At 34.2% G+C, this 13,082-nt stretch overlaps 1 protein-coding gene across 2 annotated transcripts in view; it reads right to left on the reverse strand.

Moving 5' to 3' along the window:
- Positions 1 to 13,082, reverse strand: part of LOC125682089 (MPN domain-containing protein-like) — a 141,120-nt gene that overhangs the window by 7,745 nt on the left and 120,293 nt on the right. For both annotated transcript variants that reach the window (XM_048922488.2, XM_048922487.2), the window contains 4 exons: positions 11,335 to 11,411; positions 11,000 to 11,168; positions 10,828 to 10,898; positions 10,609 to 10,698 (listed from right to left, as the gene is read on the reverse strand). In XM_048922488.2, the coding sequence (XP_048778445.1) occupies positions 10,609 to 10,698; positions 10,828 to 10,898; positions 11,000 to 11,168; positions 11,335 to 11,411 (407 nt within the window). The remainder of the gene's footprint in view (positions 1 to 10,608; positions 10,699 to 10,827; positions 10,899 to 10,999; positions 11,169 to 11,334; positions 11,412 to 13,082) is intronic.

Raw genomic sequence — 13,082 nt, forward strand, 5'->3', positions numbered from 1 at the left:
GTAGAAGACTCTAACCACCCCATCCCACCCCAACCTCCTACGACTAAAAACCGGCACCTGAGTACTAGTGAAAAAGTATCACTACTCCCAAGGGTGATGAAACCTAGAAAACAAATTCCTGTTCTGAATATCTAAGCTAAATTCTAATGTTCAGCAACAGTATAAAACAAGAAGTGTCCTCAAAAATTCAATGCCCTGAAAAAACATACACTGATGAAAGGCTTTAAATAATATGATAGGTGTATTAACAATAAAAGATATGGCTAATTTGGACCCATCCTAGAAGTCAAAACCCTGGGTTGTAAAATTACCATTTTTTGTACATCCTTTTCTGCTATTCCCTACCCCGGGGATCATCAAATTTACAATTTTGGTAAAGGACTATCTGCTCTTTATGAATATTTAAGTTTAAATATAGTATCAATAACACTAAAGAAGATGTTATTTAAGTGTTTTACACATAAACACTATATAGTAAGTTTGGCCCTGGGGATCATGAAATTTACAATTTTGGTAGAGTCCTTCCTGCTCTACATCACTATGCATTTAGTTTTTCTTAAACATGTGCGATTTAAAGAAGATTTTTGAAAATTGGTCTATTTTGGGCAGTTTTCGCCCCGCCCCTAAGGCCCCAGGGGTGTAGAATCCTGAAATTTACAATTTATATCCCCCTAGTCCCAAAGATGTTTCATACCAAATATGTTCAAACATTAATAACTGACCATTTTGGCCCCACCCTGATACCAAAAACCCCTACCCCTGGGATCATCAAATTTACAATTTTGGTAAAGGACTACCTGCTCTTTCTAAATATCCATTTAGTTTCAATTAAGTATCAATAGCACTAAAGAAGATGTTATTTAAGTGTTTTACATATAAAAACTATATACCAAATTTGGCCCCACCCTGAGGTCAGAACCCCTACCCCTGAGATCATGAAATTTACAATTTTGGTAGAAACCTTCCTGCTCTACATCACTATGCATTTTTTTCACGTGTCTGGTTCTTGAGAAGATGTTTGAAAATTGGTCTATTTTGGGCCGCCCCTAAGGCCCCAGGGGTGCTGTAGTCCTGAAATTTACAATTTATGTCCCCCTTGTCCCAAAGATGCTTCATGCCAAATATGAAAAGAATTGGATTGGTAGTTATCAAAAAGAAGTTTAAAATGTTCAATTGTTAACGTACGACGACGGACGACAACCAATTGCAATAGGTCACCCGAGTAAACTACCTTAAAATGATGAGGATTATTATTGAGGCAGTCATTTCATTTCATTTATTCGCTCAAACCATTCACAATGGTACAAAACTAGCACAAAATAGAGGTGGGGGCATAATGCATACAAAGAGATTCGGACATTTAATAGATGAACATGTTAGGGAGGAGAACAGGCTATCTCCTGAATTTTAGAAATAAATAAACTTAGTTTTTCAAAGTAAAAGGCTCTTTCACCCCCTCCCCCACGAATTAGGACTTTGGACATCCAACGAAACATATTGGTTTGTGTTTTTGTTTTGTTTATTGTTGCTGTCGATCATCTTTTTTTAAATTATTATTTTGCATGGTAAAAAGTTGGAAGAATTTAATTTTCCATTTTTTCTTCTACCTACCCCCTAAAAACGACGATACATGCCTGGTTATTACATTTTGCGTTGCTACACATGCATTCTGATTGTATGATGTAGAATTGCAACCTTTACAAAGTTTCCCTTCATTTACACAGTGCAAGGAGTGGTAAACCAAATCACATAATAAAATGTGAAAAGACCAAGATTATTTTAAGCTTAGGAACTTCATGAATGAATATATTAATAGATGTATTCAGAAACATTGCATGCATGCATGTGTTTTAATGTTTCTGTAACATGTCATAATGATTACTTGCAGGCTTGAGTGTAATTTATTCATAATTATTTTCATTTCGTAGATCTGGCTCAATGGATATATTTATACTGAAAATAGACATACCGCTACATACGTCAAAATTTCAAATTCAATGTATTTGATAAGATATTAGTATTCATAAATCAGTAAAATTTGGGTTGAAGTTTTATTTGATATGATACTATGTCAATATACTATAATCTATATGTGGGATTTGCAAAAGGTAAGGGTATAAACATTTTCTAGTATCAATATCTAAATGGTCACAAAAAACATTATATAATTTATATCCGGATTCATGTACTGATTTAGGTATCAATAATAGTTCTGGGATTGTTTAATCTTCTAATGAGTCTGATGAAATTGAAAGAAACCCACATCTGCATTCAATCGGTTTGGTATGGAGATCAAATTCAATTTCACAATTTTTAAGAGTGGATTTTGTAGATTTTGATTTTAATGCTAGATCTGTGTCTTGAGATTGACCTTGTTTGTTGTTTGATCGTGTTCTTCTGGCAATCATTATTTTTCGCTGTTCACCATATCCGAATCATCAATGGTACGGCCTACCTAATATTGTTTTGAACTTAATCAGTCCATATCATTATCTTCCCACCATTTTACTCCATAATCACATTGTTTTGTAAGTTTTCCCTCTAAATTTATCTGATTTCTGTAATTTTCAAGAATAATTCTATTTTCATCCCGACCCGACCATGGTACAAACTCTCTAAACCATAGTCAGTAAACACGCTTTACAACGAAACCACCACCATTTTTATCACTCAGTACAACAGTGCATCACTCTTGTCATCAATGTAGTTTATCGATACTTGTCGTTTTTGCGTGTTATTTGTTTATGTAATATATGTCTCTTGATAAAGACGCGGGTTGCGTCGAAAATTCGAGTTTTAAATAACCAACAGTGTCGTGGCCTTTTCAGTGCTTTTATAAATTTCTTTACTGGTCTTGTATCTTCTCAGATCCGACACTTTAAGAAAGTAGGGTGTTGTTGGGTTTTTGTGCTTTTATATATATATATATATATATATATATATATATATATATATATATAGGTAAAAAATAAAAAAAGATACACGAAGACGTATAGTAAAGCTTTAGCGCTTTCATTTCAAATCTTCAGAAGCTTTACATTTACTAACATAGCGACGTTACGTCACAAACAGCGGAACGTTAAAATTAAACAAATCTAGACGTCATTACATGTTCGTTGTGACGTCATAGTAAAGCAAAACAAATGTCGACATCATAAGACACTGAATGTTAAAACATATTATTTACAGTCATGTCATTATAAAGTAATGCGTGCAAACATTTTCATTTACAAATATGATAACGTTAAACTGAATTATTGAACATATTAATGAAATGTTTTTCTTTTTCACATCTCTGAATGTCACTTCCACCTGTAAACTTGTAAAATGGAAATATATTGAATTGGTTTTGTCCACAAATATCTAAATGTTCACTTAGTTGAATTTGCCTGTATTCCGGATTGTAGATATGCTGTTTGTGGACCCGCACGCGAGCTTGTGTCTTTTGATGTTGATGGAAATCAATGATACAAAATTACCTTTTCTGGATGTGCTAGTTATTAAAGAAGATACCAAACTTTCAACGGATGTCTATTACAAACCTACCGACACACACCAATACCTACATTTTGGATCATGTCATCCACACCATACAAAAACTGCAATTCCCTACAATCTGGCTAGACGTTTATGCACAATAGTGAGTGATGTAAATACCCGAGGTATTCGTTTGTTGGAACTCAGATCCTACTTACAAAAACAAGGTTATCCTGATAAACTTATAGAAAACGGAATTGAAAAAGCAAAGAGTTATGACCGCTCTCAGCTACTTGCTACAAACAACTGGGAAAAAGACAAAGATATAATTCCATTTGTACATACGCATAACCTGCGCAATAGCAATATCAACAACTAAACAATCTACTGAAAGACGACCAATCAACCAAGAAAATATTCAGAAAAATAAAATTCATCAACAGCAAACGTCAACCGAAAAATCTGAAAAGAATATTATGCCCTTCTTATCTTAAAGACAATCACAAGGTCACTAAGTGTGGGGATCCACGATGCGGGACCTGTCAATACATCACGAAAGGATCACAATACAACTTTAACGGACGGATATTTAAAGTTAATGCCAACATGTCGTGCGATAGCAAAAATGTCCTGTATGTCATTACATGTCCTGTATGCAAAGAATTTTACATTGGGGAAACAAGCAACCCGCTTTGAGCTCGCGTGCGGGTCCACAAACAGCATATCTACAATCCGAAATACAGGCAAATTCAACTAAGTGAACATTTAGATGTTTGTGGACAAAACAATTCAATATATTTCCATTTTACAAGTTTACAGGTAGAAGTGACATTCAGAGATGTGAAAAGGAAAAACATTTCATTAATATGTTCAAATCTAAACTCAATAATTCAGTTTAACGTTATCATATTTGTAAATGAAAATGTTTTCACGCATTACTTTATAATGACATGACTGTAAACACTATGTTTTAACGTTCAGTGTCTTATGATGTCGAAATTTGTTTTGCTTTACTATGACGTCACAATGAACAATACGTTTCAACAGTCAGTATGTAATGCAATCGGATCACGCGCTCGTCTTTTTCCGTAACCGGTAAGAAGACTCGGACGTGGATCGGCGCAAGAATTACATCAAATCGATGCATTTCTTCGCCGGAAGCGCGCCCGTGGATGAGAGTTAAAAGGCCAGAACCGAATCCCTGAATAATATGTTATTTATATTTTCACCACAGATTCAGTTTTGGTATCATTAACGTCTTATTCACTCTAATACATAACATGTAAGTGGAAATTGATAGGCACAATACCTTAGATGTGTATGATATCTTAGATGCATTTGAAAGTTCACGTTTCATAGTGTAACGTACGACTGTGACGTCAAAGTTACGTTTATGTATACGTAACAACCAACTCTGATGGCGTCGATCCACATACGAGGTTCATTTGCGGTTACGGAAATTGCCGAGTAGTTACGATTGTATGTAATGACGTCTAGACTAGATTTGTTTAATTTTAACGTTCCGCTGTTTGTGACGTAACGTCGCTATGTTAGTAAATGTAAAGCTTCTGAAGATTTGAAATGAAAGTGCTAAAGCTTTACTAAACGTCTTTGTGTATCTTTTTTATTTTTTTTACCTATACTTTTACCGATCATTGCGAAAAGTAATTATTATCTATCTATCTACTATCTATCTATATAATAGTTCAGAAGATTTTGAAAAAGTAAGATCTTATGAAAGTAGTTCATACTCCAATGTCAAACATAAGAATGCATATGCACAAGAAATGTTTGTAAAACATGCATGTCCCCATGGTGCAAAAAGGAAAACGGTTATACACATGCATCATTTAATTGATAGCAGTGTCAAACCATTTCAAAATATTGAGCAGCCAATATCTCCCTATGTCCAGGGTGAATTGACCATGTGACCTAAAAGTCAATAGGTATCATCTACTCCTTATGCGGTACCAGTGTACCAAGTCTGGTGTCTGAATTATCAAGCAAATTATTCTTAAAATATAGGAGACAATATATTACTATGTCCAGTTTAACCCTTGACCTTTGATCAGGTGACTTCAAAATCAATAGGGGTTATATAGTCCTTAAGATGTATCAGTGTAAAAAGTTTGATGTCTGTCAAGGAAAGGGCTCACAAAGATATTGAGCGGACAGTATATTTCTATGTCCAGTTTGACCCTTGAACTTTTGACCATGTGACCTCAAAATCAATAGGGGTCATCCTCTCCTGAAGATGTACCAGTGTACTAAGTTTGATGTCTGTCAAGCAAAGGGTTCTCAATATATTGAGCTGACAGTATATTCCTGTGTCCAGTTTGAATCTTGACCAAGTGACCTCAAAATCAATTGAGTCATCTTTTGAATATCTACATGTACCAGTGTACCAAGTTTGATGTCTGTCAAGCAAATGGTTCCCAAGATATTGAGCTGACAGTATATTCCTATGTCCAGTTTGAACCTTGACCAAGTGACCTCAAAATCAATTGGAGTCATCTTCTTTTGAATATGTACCAGTGTACCAAGTTTGATGTCCGTCAAGCAAAGGGTTTTCTAGACGTTGAGCGGTCAGGATATTCCTATGTCCAGTTTGACCCTTAACATTTGGCCATGTGACCTAAAAAATCAATAGGTGTCATCTACTCCTTAAGATGTACCAATATACCAAGTTTGATGTCTGTCAAGGAAAGGGTTCTCAATATATTGAGCGGACAGTGTCTTCCTATATCCAGAGTGTATTGACCTTTGACCTGAAAATCTATAGGGGTCCTCTTCTACTCATAACCAACCCACGCATGAAATATCGTTACGATCAAGTCAATGGTTCTCAAGATATTGAGCGGACAACATGTGATCTACCGACCGACCGACAGGTGCAAAGCAACATGCCCCTCTTCTTTGAAGGGAGGGGGGGGGGCATAAAAATACAAAAGTTCTTTCTTAAATAGTTCAAGAAATATTAAATAGGTTATGTATTTTTAAAAGTTGGTCAAACTCCGAGGTCAAAGATCATGTTATGAAATGAAAAGACTTGCAATAAGATATCTACTTACAAATATTAAAATTTTACCCGAAATAGTTTAGGAGATATTGAATAGGATGGGTCTTTTTAAAAGTAGGTTAAACATCACAGTCAAGATCACAAGGTCAAAGACCTTGGTAATACATGAAAGGTATTGCCATAAAAATTTATATACAACATATGACAGCCCTACCTTAAACAGTTCAGGAGATATTTAAAATCTTCTGTTTCAAACAGAAGACCTAATACTGATTGTTCGGTTTGTTATTATTAAGGTCTTCCCACATGCAATTACATCGCTTGGGGGTCGAATTTACTATATAAAGAGTAAAGGTATAGAACTCTAAATATAGGGTACCCAAGTCAGCCGATGTAAAAACAATAAATTAATTGATATAAAATTCTACTTTGTATTTTAATTTATTCGTACATAATCAATCTACATTACTACCAAAGTTCATCCCGAAATTCCGTATACTTCCCAAGATATGCAGAAATGAACTCGGAAAAATGCCTATTATTTTTTGGTTGACTTTTAGCTGGGCCCTGACACTATACGACTACACAGAGTGTTTGAGCATTGCAACAAGCTATTAAATAGAATGTGCAGCATAAGATAGCATTTCTAAAATGAATTTCTTACCCCAATTCATAAAATGAAGTCCGTAATAGCTCCAAATGACTGAAATTTTTTAAACCGTCTGTACTTTCACAACCCCAGCCTTTAAGGTAGTTATGACCAATTACCCAAAAGAGATGGAATATTTATGAATATTGATTCATTATAGTACATAAATTATGCTAATAACAAGTCTTTATAAATATACAAATGTCTTATGTCTATTTTTATCTAAATCACATTATCACAGGTGTTTGACGATTAATAATAATGATGTCAATGTGGGTAGTTAGTGGCACCGATGAAAATGACTGATAAGTGAAAGTACAGACGGTTTAAAATGTTCAGTCATTTGTAGCTATTACAGACTTCATTTTATGAATTGGGGTAAGAAATTCATTTTAGAAATGATATTTTATGCTGCACATTCTATTTGATAGCTTGTTGCAATGCTCAAACACTCTGTGTAGTCGTATAGTGTCAGGGCCCAGCTAAAAGTCAACCAAAAAATAATAGGCAAAATGCCTATTAATTAATGGCTGACTTATGCAGAAATGAACTCGAAAAAATTTCGAGTTCATTTCTGCATATCTTGGGAAGTATACGGAATTTCGGGATGAACTTTGGTAGTAATGTAGATTGATTATGTATGTATAAATTAAAATACAAAGTAGAATTTTATATTAATTAATTTATTGTTTTCACATCGGCTAACTTGGGTACCCTATATTTAGAGTTCTATACCTTTACTCTTTATATAGTAAATTCGACCCCAAGCGATGTAATTGCCTGTGGGTCTTCCGTCTCAACAGAAGACCTTTTTGTTAAGGTCTCCCGTTTCCAACGCGATTGTACTATTCTTCTTATTATTTGTCCCCTTTTGTTTTCTCGATTTCTCAGAGACGGTTTGATGGCTTTTCTTGAAACTTGCAGGGATGATGGGGAATCATTATATCTCTAGATGTTTTTTCAAATTTCACTTCCGTCCGTGAGATATGTCCGATTTCTATTTTTAAAGTGTCATTTTGTCCGGGAGTAATCTCAAAAACAACTAAAGATAATCGAATGAAACTTTCAGGGGTGATATATCTCTCAAATGTATAGTGCTTTTGGTAGTTTCGTTTGTCAGCGTCACTTCCTGTCGTCACCAAAAGTAATTAAAAGAATCGAAAATTTCAAACTTTTTCTTTTAAATTGAAATCTCGGTAACGAAACAAGTTAATGAGTTGAATTTTACATATATCATAGACACTATAAATGTCTAGAGTAATGCGAAATATATTTTTGTAAAATTCACTTCTGGTCGTGAGATATGGTCTGGACAAATTTAGACTTTGTTTCCATAATATCTCAAGAACGAGTATAGATAGACACTTGAAACTTGCAGGGATTATAGATTAGCGATAATCCATGCTATACATATTCTGTATATGATTGTCCGTCACTTCTGGTGTGAACAGGAAGTGGTTGAATAATCTACAATATTCAAATTTTGTCAACACGATTTCTCAGAGAGGGCTCGATGGATTATCTTGCCATTTACAGAGATGATAGAGAGTTGTAGTACCCTCAGACACCATCTTACATTTTTTTCAAAATTCACCTTCATTCGTAAGATATGTCCAATATTTCTTTTTTTTCAAAAAAATCATTTTGTCCGGGGGTAATCTCAAAAACGACTAAAGATAAACAAATGAAATTTTCAGGGATTATAGATAACATAGACAACTTCCAGTACACAGCTTTCTGTTTGTACAAGAATCACTCAAATATATGAAAGAATGTGCCTTGACAAAAAATGGAAAGCACATTATCGAATCTTTTACTCATTTTTGGTAACTTCTGGTGACGGCTGGAAGTACTATTCAGATGTGTTTCCCAATAAATCACAATGACTCTCTACTGTTTACATTCCCTGAACGTTTCACGCATCTCTCTGAAGGGGATCTAAAAAAGTAGACTTAAAGGAAAGAAAAAGTCGGGGAGGATACTACCGACTGGAAGTGAATTTTGAAAACGAAATTGACGAAACTCTAGATATTGATACTGTCAATGACAGATATGAAAATCAAACGAAACACTTAAAATATAAGCGAGATTCATGGGGGCACAAAAGACGAAAAGTATAAGTATTCTATCGAGAAACCGGAAGTTGCCGTTTCGACGACCGACGGAGTCAACATTCTTTTGAAACTTTGAAAGAGACTTAATAAACAAATATAGGTTTCAATTTAAAAGAAAAGATTCGAAATTAGCGATTCTTTCCATCACTTCCGGTGACGACCGGAAATGACGGCAACAAACGAATTAACATGGATGCGCTATACAATTGAGAGATCTATAATCCCTGAAAGTTTTATTTGTTTATCTTTAGTCGTTTTTGAGATTACCCCGGACAAAATGATTTTTAAAAAAAATGGAAATTGGACATATCTCACGAACGGAAGTGAATTTTGAAAAAATGAAATATGGTGTCTAAGGGTATTAAAATTCTCTATCATCTCTGTAAATGACAAGAGAATCCATCAAGCCATCTCTGAGAAATCGTGTTTACAAAATTTGAATATTGTAAATTTTTCAACCACTTCCTGTTTAAACCGAAAGTGATGGACAATCATATACAGAATATGTATAACATTGATTATCGCTAATCTATAATCCCTGCAAGTTTCAAGTGTCTATCTATACTTGTTCCTGAGAAATTAAGGAAACAAAGTCTAAATTTGTCTACACCATATATCACGACCGGAAGTGAATTTTACAAAAACATTGCACGTTACTTTAGACATTCATAGTGTCTATGATAGACGTAAAATTCAACTCATTAACTTGTTTCGTGACCGAGATTTATGGCACTGAAAAATGAAAAGTATTTTTTATATAACCGGAAGTTGGAGTTTCAACTTCTGGTGGGGTCAACATTTTTGGAGACTTCGAAAGAGACCTTATAAACTGGTATAAGTTTCAATTTAAAAGAAAAAGTTTGAAATTTTCGATTCTTTTAATTACTTCCGGTGACGACCGGAAGTGACAGCGACAAAAACTATTACATGCATGCACTCTACAATTGAGAGATCTATGATCCCTGAAAGTTTCATTTGATTATCTTTAGTTGTTTTGGAGATTACCCCCACCCCTCCCCCCCCCCGAACAAAATGAGTTTTTAAAAACAGGAAATCGGACATTCTCTCTGAAAAATCATGGTAAATACTCAGTGATACCATTATTTTTGGAAATTAAAGTATATCAACGACAATCAATTGCATGTATTTGCTATCAATAGTCGGTGACATGCAACCTCTATCGACATTTTTTTTATCATCCATGACAATCGTTTCAACATTAGTATTTGACTTTTTATTCTAAACATTCCTTGACCACAAGATACTGGAAGATTCATCATCTGCACGGAGTAATATGTAGTGTTTTAGCAATGATAAAAAAAACCCATACATCATACAAGTAAACAAACCATTTCACTGAGCAATTCCTCTGTCACAGACAGATTCTTCTGGAGGGAGAACTTGACAATCATGGGTATGCCATAATCTGATGGCTGTTCCTAAAACAAAACAAATAAGTCTTCAATCTGATGGCTGGTCTTAAATGTCCTCAATCTAGAATTCTAGTCCATAAATTTTCCAAAAATATTCAATTTTCTGTATTCATAAAATGCTTTCAGGAGTCTTACATCTAGAGGCGGCATAACCATGTACATTCTGCAAGCAGATTCTTTCTTTATTCTCTGTCTGTTGTAAGGCGCTATAATAAAAGGAAATTTATTCATATAGCTACAATGTACTTGTGTTCACCATTTGTTAAACTTCACCAACATCCATTCCATATATGACAACAATGATTACCTATAATGACTCCTACACAGGGGAAGTAATTAGATCCTGATCCTTTCATACACAGCTGGTAGGACATCTGACAGTCGATGTCCTTTACAGAGGGGTTAGCTTGAGAGAATGGATGACTGTGGTACCAGCCAACCAGGATCAGACCAGCAGCATTCATTAAATGGCGGATCTATACAAATGGATAGTAAAACATATTTCAATTCCTTAATATAATTATATGCATGGAAAACAAAACATGCATTCGCTGTAGATTCATTTTAAAAGTACATTAAATAGTGTCAAGTAAAACAAGATAATAAAAAGAGAAAAAGTTTAAAACAATCTCTAACACCCACCTCTTCTTCTACAATGGCTGCCTTTTTGCTATCCGCTTCTCTGCATTTACAGGGATATGAACCAACTATGGTAAGATCTACCAAAAAACAAAAAAAAAAACCCCGCCCAAATCTAAGATCAAGGTTACAACATCAAAATCTTTGGTGCGAAAAAGAAAGGTATTGTCACAAGTAATGCATATATGAAATAGGAAAGATGTATCATTCACTATTCAAAAGTTATGAGCAGGTAAAGTTATAAAATTTGAGTCAAACTTTAATTTAAAGTCAAGGATACATGATCAAACATCATGGCATCAAAAGAAGTTCCTTGACATAAGGAATCTTTATACAAAATATGAAAGCCCAACCGTAAAGACCCCAAAAATATACTGTTTCTTCACGGATCACTAGTTGTGAGTCATTGTTATTTACCTGGAATTATCAGGCTAATTGTGTATAATTTTCATATACACAGGAAGTGTTGCAGGGCCATCTGCAGAGTTTCTGTGGTCATAGTGTTTGCATAATGGTGGAATCACTAACAGTAGCTGACACACACACACACACACACACACACACACACACATTGGCTAAATGAATAAATGAATTATTAATAGAAATTATTTCAAGAAGTTATATATCTTTTAGAAAGTAATGTGCAAATTATTGTTTGATTTGTAATTGTGTAATTTATAATACAGTGAGGTTGCCTATATAGAATCGTTTCCATTACCGAATCACATTAAAGTATTAGTTCCATATTTTCCTGATTCGAAGTCCAATACATAGTATAAAGTATCCTGTCATAAAGAGTTATTCTTTCTAACATCAATTATCATTAAAAAATTATTTTCAACTTGTTCATTATCATAATTTCACGTAAAACAACATCAAACATTGTCGTGACGTAGATTAGAAACACCGTGTGAAGCAGACAACTTTCACTTTTCCATCAAATTTCGCCGGGAACGATACAATGCAGGTAAGTAAAATTGTTACAGATGTTTGGTAGAAATACTCATCTAAAACCTATAAAAACATCATCTTGTTGGGAAATCAGATTATAATTATATTAGATATAAAGTTGCAGGTCGCTAGGTTTCCTATATCGAATCACTGCTACTGGCGGTAGTGAAATATTTTGAGTGAAAGGGATCTTGTCAAAATTTATTTTTCAAATTCGATTTCCGTATATTTAGTTGAAATAAAAAAGAAACACAAGTGAAAACATGCTATCTCAATCATTTGCATCAATTCTCTTTCAACATTACATAATTATTTGGATTTTCAGATATACCCCCCAAAAAACTGAAAACTAAAACTGGTGGAAATACACCTACTCAAAAATCAGCAGCAAACATTGCTAGGAAATATAAAACATGTGGAAAGAGAATGTCCCCAAAGAGAAGAGAGAGAGAGAGTCCGAAGAGCATTATATAATGTAAGTACAAATGAACAGTCAATCAAGAAAGTGGTGTAGGAATTCCTCTATTCGTTTCTATACCAACCGGTCACATTGGACAATAGGTAAACGTCATCCTTCAGAATCACTCAGTATGATTTACGGAATAGAAGAAGCTTTGAATTTGTTAATTATAACAGTTGAATGCACACAGAATGTTTATCTCATGTAATTGATGTGAATGAAAACTTAAGTGTGTGTCCAAAAAATTACAGGATTTAACTGAATGTTTATTTTTGTGATTTTATACTCCACTAGTGTACATCTGCACGTAAATAACAAGGAACCGACAACAACAATACAT

The sequence above is a fragment of the Ostrea edulis genome, chromosome 2 (genome assembly GCF_947568905.1).
Source record: "Ostrea edulis chromosome 2, xbOstEdul1.1, whole genome shotgun sequence".
In the NCBI taxonomy this organism is placed as follows: Eukaryota; Metazoa; Mollusca; class Bivalvia; order Ostreida; family Ostreidae; genus Ostrea; species Ostrea edulis.